At 51.5% G+C, this 16,738-nt stretch overlaps 6 protein-coding genes across 6 annotated transcripts; 2 read left to right on the forward strand and 4 right to left on the reverse strand.

The window, feature by feature from the left end:
• Window positions 1–784: 784 nt before the first annotated feature.
• Window positions 785–4,315, forward strand: CORC01_03972 (glycosyl hydrolase family 35; the record flags this gene model as incomplete). Its single annotated transcript, XM_022615621.1, has 10 exons — window positions 785–901; window positions 1,015–1,091; window positions 1,149–1,335; window positions 1,389–1,504; window positions 1,563–1,938; window positions 1,994–2,128; window positions 2,180–2,436; window positions 2,495–2,686; window positions 2,737–2,960; window positions 3,015–4,315. The coding sequence occupies 10 exons, from the start codon at window positions 785–787 to the stop codon at window positions 4,313–4,315; spliced, it is 2,982 nt and encodes a 993-aa protein (XP_022477798.1).
• A 736-nt stretch (window positions 4,316–5,051) lies between these two features.
• Window positions 5,052–6,229, reverse strand: CORC01_03973 (endopolygalacturonase 1 precursor; the record flags this gene model as incomplete). The annotated part of the gene is made up of 2 exons (XM_022615622.1): window positions 5,052–5,951; window positions 6,035–6,229. 2 exons carry the CDS (start codon window positions 6,227–6,229, stop codon window positions 5,052–5,054), a joined length of 1,095 nt encoding a protein of 364 aa, XP_022477799.1.
• A 2,597-nt stretch (window positions 6,230–8,826) lies between these two features.
• On the reverse strand, window positions 8,827–10,772 carry CORC01_03974 (uncharacterized protein; the record flags this gene model as incomplete). The annotated part of the gene is made up of 6 exons (XM_022615623.1): window positions 8,827–9,101; window positions 9,175–9,311; window positions 9,365–9,455; window positions 9,621–10,002; window positions 10,064–10,471; window positions 10,734–10,772. 6 exons carry the CDS (start codon window positions 10,770–10,772, stop codon window positions 8,827–8,829), a joined length of 1,332 nt encoding a protein of 443 aa, XP_022477800.1.
• A 700-nt stretch (window positions 10,773–11,472) lies between these two features.
• CORC01_03975 (extracellular serine-rich protein) lies at window positions 11,473–12,045 on the reverse strand (the record flags this gene model as incomplete). Its single annotated transcript, XM_022615624.1, has 1 exon — window positions 11,473–12,045. One exon carries the CDS (start codon window positions 12,043–12,045, stop codon window positions 11,473–11,475), a length of 573 nt encoding a protein of 190 aa, XP_022477801.1.
• A 419-nt stretch (window positions 12,046–12,464) lies between these two features.
• Window positions 12,465–12,707, forward strand: CORC01_03976 (uncharacterized protein; the record flags this gene model as incomplete). Its single annotated transcript, XM_022615625.1, has 1 exon — window positions 12,465–12,707. The coding sequence occupies one exon, from the start codon at window positions 12,465–12,467 to the stop codon at window positions 12,705–12,707; it is 243 nt and encodes an 80-aa protein (XP_022477802.1).
• Window positions 12,708–13,835: 1,128 nt separating this feature from the next.
• On the reverse strand, window positions 13,836–14,363 carry CORC01_03977 (uncharacterized protein; the record flags this gene model as incomplete). The annotated part of the gene is made up of 1 exon (XM_022615626.1): window positions 13,836–14,363. One exon carries the CDS (start codon window positions 14,361–14,363, stop codon window positions 13,836–13,838), a length of 528 nt encoding a protein of 175 aa, XP_022477803.1.
• Window positions 14,364–16,738: the final 2,375 nt, after the last annotated feature.

Consider the following 16,738-nt stretch of genomic DNA (forward strand, 5'->3'; position numbering starts at 1 on the left):
AAACGGCCCTATCATCAAGTAGATTGTCTTGGATAAACCGGGGAAATTGACAGACGTAGGCGGAGGACTCCGGTAAGTCCTCTGAAGTCCACAAAAGAAAAGAAAATAGACGAAGGAACTTGACCAATTCCTCCACCGCCATCTGGCTCTCAAGGCAGGGCTTCGTGTGGACGGAAGTTTCGACGCGTTCCTGGGCTACCCCGGACGCGCGGGCCGTTGAAAGTGGCGCAAGCCCCCGCACGGAAAACCCTACCACACCTTAGCTCGTCTTAGCTCGTCTTGGGAGACAAGGAACGAACAGATGGTTAGCCGACAAACGCGGGGTTTAGGAGTGGGGAAGAACTTGGACTCGGGGTTCGGATGAAGACGAGGGAAAAGACCCAGTCGCTACCGGTTCCAGTCTCTAGATCAATTGCATGTATGCACGTCATGACCAGTCCATTCCTTCCCATACCCATGGAGTTATTAGCACACATGCAGGGTTGGGGTAGAAGAGGGGGAAACTGGCCCGGTTGAGATTGCCATGATGGCGCTGCGTTACCAGGTGCTGATCAACCATTCACATCCCAGCAATGCCGATGAGTCCGCCGCTACGTGGAGTCCCAGGTTGGAGATGGTGGCATTTCCGGTCCGTCGCTTGTCGAGGCCGGGTAGATGTCTTCTTGCATCAAATAGCAGCTAGTTCCTCACTTCGCATCAATATTTGTCCCTGCATCATCCCATTTGATGTTGTCTAGCTGCAGTCCAAGCACAGTTTTGAGTGTGCTGCTGGTGTGCATTCAAGATGTTGATCTCACGTCTCAAGGCTCTTTCTCTCCTGGGCTTGGCTTGGCTTAATGGAGTCAGTGCCAGAACTATCGGAACGGATTTGAAGCTCCTCAATGGAAGACAGCAAGACATTGTGAGTCCCCCGGCTATAGCTAAGGGGATACTGAGGACTTGACCAAGACCTTCCCACACCCAATGGCTTTTCGAGATAGCACCCAAGAGCTCAGCTCAAATGGTAACATGTAGGTTACATGGGACGACAAAAGCTTGTTCATCAATGGCGAGAGATTGATGATCTTCAGCGCCGAGTTTCATGCCTTTAGGTGAGTAGTGTCTTTGGCGTAGACTCAGGCGGGACCTACACTGACACTGTACGACAGAATGCCGGTTCCATCTCTTTGGCTCGATATTCTCCAAAAGATCAAGGCAGCTGGCTACAACTCGGTCTCATTCTACGTTAATTGGGGACTCCTGGAGGCGAAACCTGGAGAGGTTCGTCCTGAGGGCATTTTTGCCCTCGAGCCACTCTTCGAAGCAGCCAAAAAGGCCGGGCTTTATCTCTTTGCTGTGGGTATATCGCCGTGGTGCTTGCAGAGATGTTAAACTAACCCGAAGCCGAGCGACCGGGACCGTATATTAACGCCGAAGTCACCGGAGGAGGTTTCCCTGGTTGGCTCCAGAGAGTCCAAGGAGCTCTCAGGACCAGCGACGAGGCCTACCTAAAGGCAACTGACAAGTAAGACAAAGCGAAGAAAACGCGCAAGTTTTGGCCATTCGTCTACTAACATCCAAAGCTACACTGCCGCCCTCGGGAGCACCATCGCCAAAGCTCAAATTACCAATGGAGGACCAGTCATCCTTTTCCAAATGGAAAATGAGTACAACGCCGCCGTCGACCCGTACCCGTTCCCCGACTACGACTACTGGAAGTACGTCGATCATCAGTTCCGCAGCCAGGGCGTCGTCGTGCCGTACGTCAACAATGAGGCCTGGCAGCTGGGCGCCATCACTGCGCTTACGCCCGCCAAGGTCGACATCTACGGACACGATAGCTATCCGCTGGGCTTCGATTGCTGGAACCCTACCGTCTGGCCTGAGAATGGTCTTCCAATTGATTGGCTCGCGACGAATAATGCCATTGCACCGACTACCCCATATACGATTGTTGAGGTATGTGACAGCAAGATATTGGCGCTAGGATTGGTTCCGCTCTGACAGCTCGTAGTTCCAAGGCGGAGGCTTCCAGCCGTGGGGAGGTGCCGGCTTCGAGTATTGTGCAGCTCTCCTCAACCACGAATTCGAGCGTGTGCTTTACAAGAACAACTACGCCGTTGGAGTCACTATATTCAATATCTACATGGTAAGAATATCAGTACGTGCAACGTATGTTTTCCGAACTAACTCTTGACAGACTTGGGGTGGCACGAATTGGGGCAACCTCGGATATTCTGACGGCTACACGTCCTACGACTATGGCGCGCAGATCACCGAAGAACGTCTCGTCAACCGAGAGAAGTACAGCGAGACCAAGCTGCAGTCCAACTTCCTTCACGTTTCTCCTGCCTACCTCGTTGCTGATCGTTTCAACTCCTCTCTCGAGTGGACCAACAACGACGCAATCACCGTGACTCCAGCCACAACCAACACCACCAAGTTCTACATCACCAGGTATGTCATCATACCTCCCTGGACCATGCTCTAGACCTCTCGACTGACAGTATACTAGACACACAAAGTACGATGCTCTTGAGACAACCGCCTATAAGTTGAAGGTCAAGACTGTCAAGTACGGAGAAATCGAAGTACCTCAGCTCAGCGACAGCCTGTACTTGACTAGACGAGATTCCAAGATTCATGTCAGCGACTACCCTATCGGCAATAAGAACTTGGTCTACTCTACGGCTGAGATCTTTACCTGGTAGGTGACCTCAGTTGAGCAGCCCTATTCCTTTGCTTACATCCGTCCAGGAAGAAGTACGCGGACAAGACCGTGCTAGTCGTCTATGGAGGTGCCGATGAGCATCATGAATTGGCTATCGAGGGTGAACAAGCCGATATCACCGATGAGAACATCATTGAGGGCTCGGACGTTACAATCCAGCAGAAAGATGGCTACACGGTCCTGGGTTGGGCTGTTTCGGACGAGCGCAAGGTCGTCCGCGTACACGAGGATCTTTACGTCTATCTCCTGAGTAAGTCATTGTCACGCATCCGTAATTTCACTTGGCTGATCACAAAATCACCAGACCGCAACGAGGCCTACAGTTTCTGGGTCCCTCCCATTGTCGGCGACTTTGGAACCTCTGATGTCATCGTCAAGGCCGGTTACCTCATCCGGAACGTTGCCGTCAATGCGGACTCCATCAGCTTCACTGGCGATGTCAACACCACAACCACCATTGAAATCATCGGTGGTGCCCCTGCCCCTCTGAAGACCCTGAACTTCAACGGCAAATCTCTCGACTTCAAGCAGAATGACCACGGAGCTGTGACTGCTAGAGTTGACTTCTCTACCCCCGAAATCAAGCTTCCTTGCATCAGCCAGCTCAGCTGGAAGTATGTCGATAGTCTACCAGAGATCAAGTCGGACTACTCTGACGAACTATGGACGGCTGCGGACCTCGAAAAAACGTACAACACCGCGAATCCGCTAAAGACCCCCACCAGTTTGTACGGGGGAGACTACGGATATCACACCGGCTCGCTCCTCTATCGGGGTCACTTCACTGCCAACGGCGATGAGTCGACTTTCAACATCACTACCCAGGGAGGCAACGCCTACGGTGCTTCCGTGTGGCTGGACGACGAGTTCATCGGCTCTTGGGTCGGAAATGCCGTCTCGCCCGCGTATAATAGCACGTTCACCCTGCCCAAGTTGACAAAGGACAAAGATTACGTTTTCACGGTCGTGGTTGACCACATGGGTTTAAACGGCAACTGGGTCGTTGGCGAGGAGCAGCAGAAGAATCCACGAGGCATCCTCAACTACAACCTAGCGGGCCATGAGCAATCTGACATCAAGTGGAAGATTACTGGCAACTTGGGCGGCGAAGACTACGCCGACAGAGTGCGCGGCCCTCTCAACGAAGGTGGCCTGTTCATTGAGCGGCAGGGCTATCACTGGCCCGAACCTCCATCGGCCTCCTGGGAGGACAGCACGGGTCCCGCAGCAGGAATCAAAAAGGCCGGTATCGCCTACTACTCCGCGACCTTTGATCTCGACCTTCCCGTAGGGTTCGATGTACCGCTATCTCTAACGTTCGCCAACACCACGGTCTCCGCCTACCGGGCTCAGATCTTTGTCAACGGCTACCAGTTTGGCAAATTTGTTCACCATATCGGCCCGCAGGCTCGCTTCCCGATTCCTGAGGGTATTCTGAACTACCAGGGATCTAACCACCTCGGCATCACACTTTGGGCCATGGAGAAGGGTGGCGCCAAGGTTGAGGGACTCAAGTGGGAGGTTGGCATGGTTAGTGCGACCGGCTTTGGAAATGTGACGCCGGCACCGCAGCCGAAGTGGGTGGAGAGAAAGGGGGCCTACTGAAAGGTTGCGAGTTTCGGCATTGTAGTAACTTTGCATGACTTGATCGATAGCAAGTCAGCGGGCTCTTGCTCTTGTCCCTATTCCAAGCAAAACTCCTTGTTTGAAAGACTGCAATGCACTTGGTTGGCCTGCCTTTGATCCTATCCTTTCGATAACTGATCGCAGCGGGTGAGTCTACCGCCTATCGGGTTGATGCCATTTTCATGAGAGCGAACTCCCAAAGACGCAGCCCAGCCATGATCTGATCTTCCCAAGAGCCAGAAAAGCTAAGGGAGCTAATCAGCACACTCTTCCTACAAAAAGCAAATCTAGACAGAACTCTAGGCTAAAATTCCTCCCCTAGTAGGTTTTATATCGATTCGTTCAGCAAGGCTGAGTAGTTTATGCAACTAGGATGTCGACATCATCATTTTACATGATGCGTAGACCTACAGGCCCAGAGAGAATGGAGACTATTGAGGGGTTGGAACGGTGGCAGGAGATAGTTCATGTGAGATGAAAAAGTTCTTCATTCGGTTGAAGGTTTGTTGTAGAAGTCGTGGCCAGCAACATGATACGAAAAACAACATGTTTGAATAGGACCATAAAAAAGAAGATTTGTAGTCCGCTGGCCGTGAGACACCACTCTGTGGCAAGTTCATGAGCCATATCGAGATCGGTAGCCAGAGCCCGGTCCAACATGCACAGAAATGGACCCAACTCAATTGATGCCGTCAATAATGGTGTCAGCAGCCGATCAAGAGTTCATGCTCTGCAGCGCGCCCGGCGGGGCATTGATAGGCTTGGCGGACTGCTGACCACCCGACAGATTAATGGCATTCAAATTCCAGTTCCTGCAACCCTTCGATCCACACAGAATCTGGATGTTTGTTCCAGAAGGCTTGACGTTGCCGGTGATCCCGGTGATGTTAAGATTGGTAATGGGAACGCCGCTGGTGGGCTTTCCGGTCGGGACTCCGTTCTTATAGTCCTGCTGAACGATGATGCCGAAACAGCTGATGCCAGACATGGTGATGCCGGAGTATAAGACATCCGTAACAGAACCGATAGCACCGGCGATGGTCTTGATTCTAATGCCGTTTACAGACTCGGTAATCACCGAGTTGATGATGCGAATGGTCTCAACAACGTTGTTTTTGCGATCACCAACGGATCCAACGGAGAGGCCATGGCCACCTATACAAGTGCCGTTGGTGAAAGTGATGTTGGTGCCGGAGTTAATGGCGAGGCAGTCGTCCTGGTTCTTCACAATGCAGCCAGATATGTGAACTCCGTTCGAAGAACCAACGTCGAAGCCGTCAGTGTTGTGGGCGCCATTAGGTCCGTTGTCGCCGGCCGAGTCGTCGATGATGATGTTGTAGATGCCAAGGTTCGTGCAGGTGTTGATGGAAAAGGCCTGAACCGGAGTGTTGAGCACATTGAGATTTCGAATGTTGGAGTCTTGCAGATCGTGGGCAGCGAAGAACTTGGGCTTGATCTTGCCGCCGTTGCCGCCCTTGCCATCCCACCAACGCTGGCCTCCGCAGTCAATCAAGTTGCCAGGGGCGCCGACGACGTTGATATTGGAACCCGAAACGGCAATCAGGGGACCAAGCCACTCCTTGTATCCGAAGGAAGTCTTGCCTTGGAAGGTGACCTGTTGGTTTGGTAAGTAAACCCTACTGTGTGGACACTGGCCTATTGACCACGAGAGAGGGGAGGGTTGGGGCATCGACGTACGTTGGTGCCCGAGTTGAGGTCAGTCAAGTCAAGAGTGACTCCAGCAGGGACGCTGATATTCTGCAAGACAATGTTCGAGCAGCTAGCCTTGCCCTTTATGGCGGCGTTGGCGTCAGTGAAAGTGCAGCCAGACTGGCTAGCAGGCGCAGCCAGAGCGGTGGCAGCCAGGCCAGCGAGGGCAAGAATAGAAAGCATGTTGAAAGCAGACAAGTTTTTTTTTTTTTTAGTGCCCTCAGGCGATAAGTACAGGGTGAGGGAGTAAACGAAAAAAGAACGGACGAGCCAAAGCCCAAATGATAGTGGTAGTCAAAGTAGAAGATCTGCTGATGGCAGTTCGAAGGATAATACAGATATTTTAAAGTCGTCTAGTGGGAAATGTTTGGCTTATATCCCAAATGGAGGCATTTCGAGCAGGGCTGTGCCAAGACAGCACGTCAATCAAAGCTTGTATTCACCGTGACATATCGAGAACAAGGGCGACAACAGGCCGAGCAGGCCGAGTGAGTCAAACATAAGATGGAACTGGACCTTCCAGCAATCCAGCTTGGCCTAGAACAAACTCCGGCAAGGGTTGCCATCGCCGGGTACCCGAAGATGTTCCTTTTTCTGGGGCAGAAATTATGGTGTTATCTCGAATTCGCACTCCTAGAGATTGGTCCCGGAAGAGCTACTCAAATAAGCTTGTCTCGAATATAGTATGCCTCCTAAGCTGTGGAGTGGTGTTTGGGAGATGAGCCGCAAGGAAGGTTGACGCAAGCCTTTCGTCAATTGATATAGATCGGGGTGGCCCAGGTGTGTTTTTGCGCGACGGAAAACCAAAACTTCCCCAGGTTTCTGCTTTTACAACTTGATAAACTTTCCACTTCATATCTTTTGGTACTGGCGTTTCTTCTCGTGGCAGCAGAATATTCTTAATCATAGTCGGAAACCTTACAACACGTGTCTCGTGCGCTGCGAATCATCTAATCAGAGTTTAACCCATTCATTTTACTGCCTGCAAGTCAGCTCCATAATCAGAAAGTCTCACGGCCCGAGAGAACGCAGTGGCCCGGTTCTATCTAGTTTTCTTATTACACATAACTGCAATATAACTTACTTTTCCAAAGGTGCTTTCATCTCGCGTGAATTAACCTCATTCTGCCCAAGCTCATTAGCTGACGAAACCACTACCCCATCAACCCCCTCATGACTTCCTGTTTCTTCTTTCCGATGACTTGGTAAGCTCGCTCCAAGCTGAACTTTCGACTTGTTTCTTGGCCCATTGATGAGTTAAACGTTGTCGGAGTCAATCCGAGCGCGTACTACTAGCCGATCCGTCGTTGTTGCTACAACACTTGTTTCTCTAAATGTTTCCATGTCCCTCTAGCCTACGTCCGCTCAGATTGCTTGGAGAGAAGTTGGGTCTGGTGCAGCGCAAAAGTGTCGCCGATGTGACGGGTGGCCAACGATTATTCTCCATTCGCGACGGCCACGCAGAACAAATATCCCCCGAAATATCACCCGGAGGCTAATGAAGTTATGTCCCACAACTCTTTTTAACCGCTTGATGCCTTTGGTTCCAACACGTCAGATATGACAAGACGTTGTATTTCCCCTGAGTGATGGGAGAATGGAGACGGTACGTATGCCACCTCACTATTTGGTTCGGCCTCATTCTGCTTTGTCTAAAAAGTGGAATGACCCATCAAATCGGAGCAGAAATATGAGCGTTCGCCGAAGGCTACTTTGATGGAGGGAAAGGCTTGTTGCTTTTATCCACAACTCGTGTGGCAGCCGGAAACTAGCCGCACTGCAGCGGGACGATTTGTGTCGACTACCCAGGGAACATGCTGGCATTCTCCCGAGACCCACACGCCGAATCTGCCGAATCTGCCGCCAGGTCAAAGTCCTCGCTGTCGATGACAGTGCAGGTTTCGTTCTCCCAGTCGCAGTTTGTAATCGGAATAAGAGTTCAATTCAGAATGCACTTACGAGTTGTGCGGGTTGCTATCAATAGTGGACGATCAGCTATCTATAACCGACCCTTCGTACAGGGCGATATGATTCCACTTATGATAAGATCGTCACGGCTAATAAAATGATCAAAGCTTGCCAAACTTACTGTCTGTTTTCCCTAACGCAGAGCCCTTGCGGTAACGAATTAATTTGGTCCGGTCATTACCCCGCAGGTTTCACAACGGAAATATTTAAGGCTACCTCATTCTCTGGTAGAATTCGAATAATTCATATGTAGCGATGATAAAGAGTCAAATCTATCGCTCATCAGGTGTGTGGGGTTGTGAACGACTAAACACTAGAAAGCCATGAGGTTGCGGGACTGCCTGTCGTGAGTCTCCATCTCCGAGGTAACGTCGGCCAGGGATTCTTTCTACTATCCACCGGACTGAGGACCAGGAGTTGTAAATATCGTGGGTTATTCGGATGCACAACGTCTCTCTTTATACAGAATGCTTCGAATTTCTACTTGGATCGGATAATCGCGTCCGTCTCGCCGCGTCGAGCGGATGCCATCTCCGTAACATAAGACTCCAAGCGAAAACAAAGGACTGATACATGGCGATGCAAGTATTTAGAATTACAGCCCCTGCCACCTTCTCTCAACTACACCGCCTCTCAAGTACCATCTCCATTGCCTGTAGTATATCCTTCCCAAGCTACGTTGTCACTCCACTCCTTCCTAAATCCCCCCTGATCTTCGACTGAGAGACCAGACCCTATCCTCGGATACTTGTCTACCAGAGAAGCCAACCTCATGATGCCTGGCCAGTGCGCCTCGTGATACTACCGGTGTTCTACCACTTCTTGCGCAGATCTCTATCGCAGAGGACGCGAGCTACAAACTGCAAAACAGCAGAAGCAGTCAGGCACATACCCGTGAAAATGATCAGGTGCTGATACTCTTCTGGCGTGCCTCGCCGGACGAAGGCCCCGCCAATGGGCGTGCCGGTAAAGACTCCGATTGCACTCCAGATAGAAAAAGCACCCAGCCGGGCCCCAATCTTGTCTTTTGGCGACAGTCTGACGGTTACGGACGGCGTGACGCTGATGAAAATACCCGAGCAGAAGCCTACGTGGTGATTAGCCGACTTCAATTCCTGCATACGTGGTCTGTGTGACAGTGAACAATGGGACGGACATACCGTATAAGCAGGCGAAAGCTATGATCATGCTGACGCTTGTGGATAAGAGCCACAAGGTGAGGCAGAGTATGCCCGAAATTGCCGTCAATGGATAGCGGAGGTTCAATCCACCAGTGTGATCAGCAACGTATCCGCCACTGTGTCGCGTAAGTATTGCACTCGTGATGCTTTGGAATACCCGGGAACCTACATCACTCGACCGAAGAAACTTGATCCGTTGATAAGCGGGAGAAGGTAGTTCCTCACCGCGGCTCCTGGGTGGTGAACCGCGATGTACGGCTCTGACGAACAGGTTAGCTTCCGTAGTTGTACATGTTACGCATACCTCTTTGTGAATGCTGGGAGAGCTGCGATGCAAGGCATGAAAACGACACAACTACATGTACGATTCGAGTCCGATTCACAAGTCGGGAGTCATGCGTATTGGAAGTGCGATGTCAACGAACCTAGGTAGTAGAAAGGCACATAGAGGCCAAAATTGCCAACCACATTAGCAAGCGCCAACGTGGAATATCGGGGGTCGCGAAAGCCATTGAAGTCCGCAATCGACCAGATGGACTTGACGGGCTTTCGGGGCAGCTTGGGCCGCGAAATGAGTATGGCGATGCCATAACAAACTAGAGCAACCAGCGCGGCGATCCGCAGAGACCAGCCAAAGCCGATTTGCGGCACGAGGCGAGAGAACATGATGGGAAGACAGACGCCTCCAGCGCTGCTCCCGCTGGCGACAATGCCAATGGCCAATGCGCGTCGCCTTGTGAAATGTTGGCTTGCGAGGGGTAAGGAGACCGCCGTGCCGAATACGGCGGTCGATCCGAAGATGACGCCCTGCCGTTGGACGTTAGTTTCCACAAAGTCGAGAGGTTGGACGCGGATCCAGGCCACGTACCTGAGCAAGGATGAACTGCCAAATCTGGCCCGGCTGGGCAAACGAGACGCCGATGCTCGAGACAATCGCCCCGACGGCCGCGACAGCGTAGAGGATGCTCGGGCTGTACGAGTCGGCGAGGCCACCAGCGATGGGCTGAATCAGGTTCATGAGGCCGAGCTGGAGGGACCCTATGATCGCGATGACGGAGGTCGGGTACCCGGCCAGGCTATGCTCGAGGTAGTAGTCTTGAAAGAACCCAAAGCTGTTCATGTACCCAAAGGACACGAAGTAGACAAGGAACGACCCGGCCACGGTGAGCCAGCCCGCGACGGTGTGCTCGCTGCCATCGTTGTGGCGGGCGTCGTCGCCTCTACATTCAACCTGTTCAGGGTCAGATCTGGTTTGCATCATGATTGTAGGGGTTACCTGGGGTTACGAACAGCGCAATGATTTCGTTGATTGTGGGAGTTGTGTCGAGTGATTCCTCCTCGACGACCTTGAAGTTGATGCTATGATGAGAACAAGAATCAAAGTCAAGCACCTTTGGTCGGCTGGGTTTGGCCGCTACTTTATTTAGATTTGGCCTCAGTAAGGTTTTCTTGCAGGGGTATGATTCCTCTATCTCGGCCACTGATCACGTCTTCCGCTAGCTGCATCGGGATCCGGCCGATATCCGACTCTCTCTTACCAACATGAAGTGTGCGACTATATCCGCGACATCCCACATCGTTGCCTCGGACGAGTTATTTTCAGTGCTGAGCATGCCTCAAACCCACAATCCAGAGCAGCAATTGATGCAGGCAAGCAGCGTGGCTTGAACCGAACAGGACATGTCACTCAAGTCGGGAGGAATAAATTAAAACTTGGACGAAATGCGACCTCGCTAGTCCAACCTCGATCATCCCTTTGGTCCCGATGTAGTTTGGTCCCGAAGTAGTAATTAGTCGTAGCGAGGTAGTCAAGTGGTCAAGCTTATTCCGTGCTTCATCGTGTCCTAAATCCATCTGCCCACGCCTTTGGTTTTCATGATGAGGTGTAAGTTATACTGCTAGTAGCGTTTTGAAAGTGGTAGCTAGAAAAATTACTGTTAGAACATCAATGTAATTCACGAGTCGTCAAATAAGTAAACTAACACACGACTCGTCCGCTACAAGTCGTACAATATGCCACATTCAGGTCATACTAAGTCGCAACGTTCTTTAACCACCGTCAATGCGCGACAATGTAAGTCGCTATAAAATTGAATGAGTGTCATGCATTTTCATGCAAAGAAGCTAAGCTAAAGAGTGAGGGTTACATAGAGTAAAAGAGTTTCCCAAAGTCAAACGCCGCCCAATGCAGTTCCCATTCAAAAACCCCAACCGCTATGATGCAAACACCACCACGACAGCCCAGTGCTATCCACAGAAGCAGGATCCAGCCAGCGCTTAGAGCTTGAAGCCTCCAAGGGGGTTGGGATTGGGAATGACAGAGCCACCCTGCTGGACAGCGGGGATGACGGCGTCGCCCTTTTGCGCAGCCAACGCCTTGTGCTTGGCGAGAGTGAAGTCGGGGCTGTCAAAGTTCTGGTTGATGACGCCCACCATGCCGTTCTTGCAGTGCTGTCCGGCGTTCTGGGCGCAGTAGTACCAGATGGGCTTATTGTCCTCGACGACGATTTGGAAGACGTTGTCGGCCTGGCCCTCGGGGGTAAAGAAGTTGAAGCCGGAGAAGAAGGAGGTGCCGTCGGCGAGGGGGTTGCACGGGTTGCCAAAGTTGGACTCGGCGACGGAGTGGTTGCGGGGCAGGTAGTGCCACTCGACCACGTCGCCCACTTCGGCGACGACATTGTCCGGGTCGAAGCGGAGGCCGCCGAGGCCGGCAACGACGGAGTGGGTAACGCCCGTGAGGTTGGTTGTGCGGGACGGGGTCTTGGTGCCGGTCGTGCTGGTGGGCGCGGCCGAGACGGTGGTGGCGACGGCGGCCAGGAGAACGGTGGAGATGGTCTTGATGGAGAACATCTTGACTGGTTTGGTGTTTTATAAGTGTTATTTTGAGAAAGTTCTTAAAAGCACACACAGAGAGATGAATCTAGGAAGTAAGGAAATAGGAAAGAGATAGGAAGAAGAAAAAAAGGGAAAAGCTGGAAGATTGGCTTGATGAATTGAGTGACTGTATGATGGGGAAAGAATAAAAAAACACTGTCAGATGGGTGAAAAGTCCTTCTTGTTATATACAACTTCTATTATCGTGTGATGCCGTTGCTTTGGTCATCGCGCCCAGCTGACGGTGTTGTTGTACAGCCCTGCGGAATCATCCTTTCCTACAACGTGATCCACTTGCTCCTACTGGGAGCTCACTATCAGCTCCGCTGAAACAGCGAGAGAGCCGTGGAAGAAGTTTCCTTGTCCATCATTCATCGCCCAGTCCGCAAGCCGGGATGGTGATGACCCGGGCTGGCACTGGATCCTTGTTGGCGCTAGAATTCCGATCAGGAAACGAGAGCCGCGACATGAGTGGTCCGTTGCCGCGCAGCTGGGAAACAAAGAGCATGCTGACGGCGGAACTGGCGTCTGATCGAGGCGCGTGCGGTTCGTCGCGGAGGCTAGTTGGTTGGTCGGTGGCTGAGCTGGCTGCCAAAGACTCCGCCCCCGATGCTGAGATGAACGCTGACTGCGCCTAATTTTAAACTTCATTCCCGATCCCAATCTAGATGGTGACTATTGAGCGTGGCGCATGTCAGTTTGTCATGCGGTCTAGCCTTGAATCCGTTTAAATGCTTTTCCTTAGCTCCGGCTTTCTCTACAACTGGGAAGAGGCGAGATCCTCCAGCTTTGAAAATAGGTGCATGTTACCTACGGTGTTCTCATCCAGTTTCACACTGAAATTGCTTGTATTATTCATGGTTTAAACTAGGAAATATCATGAGACGATTTGGAATCTCGATGCTTGGAACGAACATGGTATACCCCGAGGACTCAGTTGCCCGACGGCCGCTGACCGAATTTCGTGCCAAGCACACCTTGGCTTCAGATGAACACTAGAAGACTTATAAAAGAAGCATTCATTCCTGTCATGTTCTTTCTGGTATGGCTTCAAGATGTGAAAATAGCTGATAGAGGACAGTCCATGGAAAAGAGCGTGATAGCTTTCTCTTCCACATGATAAAGTTAAAACGATGTAAGCTAAAGGTATACACTTCTGGAAGGATCTGTGTTACCCTGAGAAACTGTTTTGAACCTGTTAATAAAAATGTACTACAAATGTTCTTTAGCAGCTAAGCGAGCCTATTTGTCCTATCTGATCATGAAATACTACATCAGCATTGCTCCAGGTTCTAAATCTGACTTTTGAAAAGTCATCCTGATGAAGAATATGAGCTAATACAGGTGAAATAGTTTGAACGGAGCCATCAAGCCCCTCGAAAGCCACCACGTAGTCAGCATCTACACAAGTGCGACAAACCTGGTGGTAAATAATGGCATTTGACATAGGAATCTTTAGAATCGTTCCCAAAAGGCCACCCGTATAACTCGTATTTTCCTAACGCTCTTTTTCTTACCCAAAACCCAAAGAAAAACCCAAACTGTTGTTGCTATGCTAGGTATAATAAAAAGGAGAAAGGCCAAGAGGAAAGGGAAAGAAAAAGCAAGGCTACAAACATGCAATGGTCGTTTTCGGTCGTAAACCACAATCCTCCGTCGCATCCCAAAAGCAAAAGCTGGCACCCGTGTATCATACAGCCCTCATCAGATGGTATCCTCGCCAAGCAGAAACAAAAAAACACAAAAGCAGATATGCAGACGCGCTCTCAACCGGCTTTGACGTCCTTCTCGGCGCCTTCTCCATCCTCTTCTCCATCCCCAGCGGCCTCTGCCTCCTCAGCCTCCTTCTTCTCCTGCTCCAACTTGTACCAAGGGCCATGAATCGCACCGGTCCCGGCACCGACCAAAAGCCCCAGCCCCGTTGTAGGGATCGCCGTGACGCCGCCGACAACGGCCCCCACCAACGTGCCGACGCCGGCGCCCAATCCGGTCCCGAGCCCGGCCCCGATGCCCGCGCCGCCGATGCCGCCCTGCCACACGCCGCTCTGCAGCCGCTTCGACTGCTTCGCCGAGCCCTGTGCCTTTTTCTCGTGCTCCGCGGCCTCGGCCAACGTCTTCTTCTTCTCCTCCGGGTCCTCGGTCGCCTCGGCCCGCTCGCGAAGCGCCTGCGCGGCTTCCGTCTCTTTTTGTGCCTCTTGGAGCTTCGCGGTCGCCTGCGCGAGGACTTTGTCCTTGTGCGTCTGCTTCTGCTCCTCTGCCTGCTTCGCCGCGGGTGGTGTTGGCGGGGAAGACATTATGTGATGTGGCGGCGGCGGTGGTGGCCGTGCAAGAATGGAACAATGTCGATGGGAGCTCGGAGTGCCGAGATGGCATGAAGAGTGTGGAGAGTTCCTTTGTGCTGTGCCGTACGGTCGGGAACGCTCTCGATGAACAAGGTAGGATGGAGTCGATTACTGCCCTGGCTCTGGTAGCGAGTCGTGCAGGTCTGACCGTTCTGGGTAGGGTTTGGCTTGCGGACTATGGCAAGGTTTTGGGATATTCGATATCGAGAAATTGAGAAATCGAGGAAGTCGAGAACGTTGGGCAGCAGCCACAGTCCATCACTGACATCATTCGCTTATTGCTTTTTTTTTCGTTTTGCCTTCTTCTCGCAACATCCCTGCTGCGTGGCGGGGTGATCTGCTGCACATGTGCAGTGACGTCGGGCTCGGATAAGTGAATAAAAGGTGGCGAGGTGGCATAACCGACTTGCCGACTGGAAGTATCTCTGTAAGCTCGGGCCTTGTTGCCCCTAGTCTCTTATCGGCGGTATGGCGATGTCTTCATGTTGCATATATATAGCAAACTTTTGTTTGAGCAAATGAATCCACCTTAGTAAACAATGGGTGAATGGTCTTAGGCGATTTCTAGTAAGCAACTGGAGTCTGACGCTGGCATGGGGTTCGTGACCCAGCCTTATAAAGTCACACAACGTACGACCAAGAACGTTATTGTAATCCCAGTCTCCTGGGCTGGCTCAAGCTGCTAAATATAGGGAGTTTATACAACGTGAGTAAAGATTCTGATGTGCTACGGCACTATTAGTACCCGGGTTCCACGTATGATGTATCTGGATCTTGGTACTCCGGGACCCATCCCCGAATATGTATATTAAAAAGGCCGTCAGAAACCTACCAGTTTCGAGCAGTCAGTTGGGAAAAGAAGGCAGTCAGGTACAGAGAACGCTTCATCCAAGTCTACAAAAAAAAAACATAGGAATAAACTGCGGCCAACAGTTCTAGGCCCACTGCGGGCCTCACGTCCGAAATCATCTCGAAGAGTATTATAATCAAAATATCAGACTGGTCTCCATGTCGATGCAAGGCAGGAACTCAGCACCAAATTTTGTCTCTACGCCTTCAGGCAAGGCCTGCATGCCTCGTCAAAGCCACACGGGAGGCAGGGCAATTAGGCACTTATATAAGCTATAGACCTAGGGGACCAACATAATACACATACGTCCGCCATGTCAGCCGTGGTGTTACTGGTATTTGGTGTGGAAATTCGAACAGCACGCGTACTTGGTAGTCAACCCACTCGAATATCTCCAACCACGTTTTACCCATCCCTTTTCTATATCAGTTAACAAAGTTTACCAACGCGAGGTTAATCTCAACCTCAAGGTTCGTCCAGCCTGCCTTGTCCGCCGCGAAGACTGTTCTGTTCCGCCCGCGCGGGAACAAAGGTCCCTGCAGACCAAGGCAAACCGAAACCGAGACACCGGTCAACCCGAAGGAGCGTGCGGGCTCCGGCTAAGCCCCAAAGGTGACGATATAGAGCGGCGTCTCAAACCACAAGGAGACCTGCTTCGTATTTGGGGACAACTATGTTGGGGGAATACACGTAACGGTAGCTTGATGGGAGGGTACGTAAGCTTGCGGATGGAGATATCCCCTTAACAAGTGTGGCATTATCCCTGCAGCAGATTAGACGGGAGGGAAGATGGGTAGGTAGCATGCATGTCCGTAGAAAAGATTCATGATTGGGGGATAGCGAGGTTAACATGCCTTAGCCACTGTGATTTTGTACACAATTCCCCACCCCAAGCCTCTGTACGCGTATAGGACGAGACATGGTTGGCTGACCCGAGGAGCGATCCGGCAGTATCCACCTGGAGGGCTAGCTGGGGTAGAGCCAAAGAAGCCAATCAAATCGCGATATTTCCGCGTATACATCCTTATGGGGAAGCTCAGCGGGGCTGTGGTTTGGCACAACGACAGCCAGATCAGACACGGTTCATCTAGACCTTTGCCTGAGGTGTTATCCCAGGACAAACGCGTATGGAGATGCCGTCAAAGAGCAATTTTCGAGTTCACGTATACGATGAGCTGGCCGCAGCAGGTAGCCCTCAGAGTCCCAAGGATATAAAGATGGCTACAGCTACGAGACACCCTCTTGGACCTTGGCAACAGATTCAGCTCCAACAACGCCAAATCACCAACGCGATCCCAGAACGAATTTCCAACATCAATCCATCCGTCTTTTCCTAAAGGCCACCGGCATCAGAAGCAAGTCCAATCTCGCGATCCAATCCTCTCACAAGCATAGCTACTCGATATCATCACAAGATTGAAGGACAAAAGTGGCCATTGAGAATCGGTAATCCTGCGAAACCTACAGACTACACAAG

Source organism: Colletotrichum orchidophilum, assembly GCF_001831195.1.
Source record: "Colletotrichum orchidophilum strain IMI 309357 chromosome Unknown Scaffold_25.1, whole genome shotgun sequence".
Classification (NCBI taxonomy): domain Eukaryota; kingdom Fungi; phylum Ascomycota; class Sordariomycetes; order Glomerellales; family Glomerellaceae; genus Colletotrichum; species Colletotrichum orchidophilum.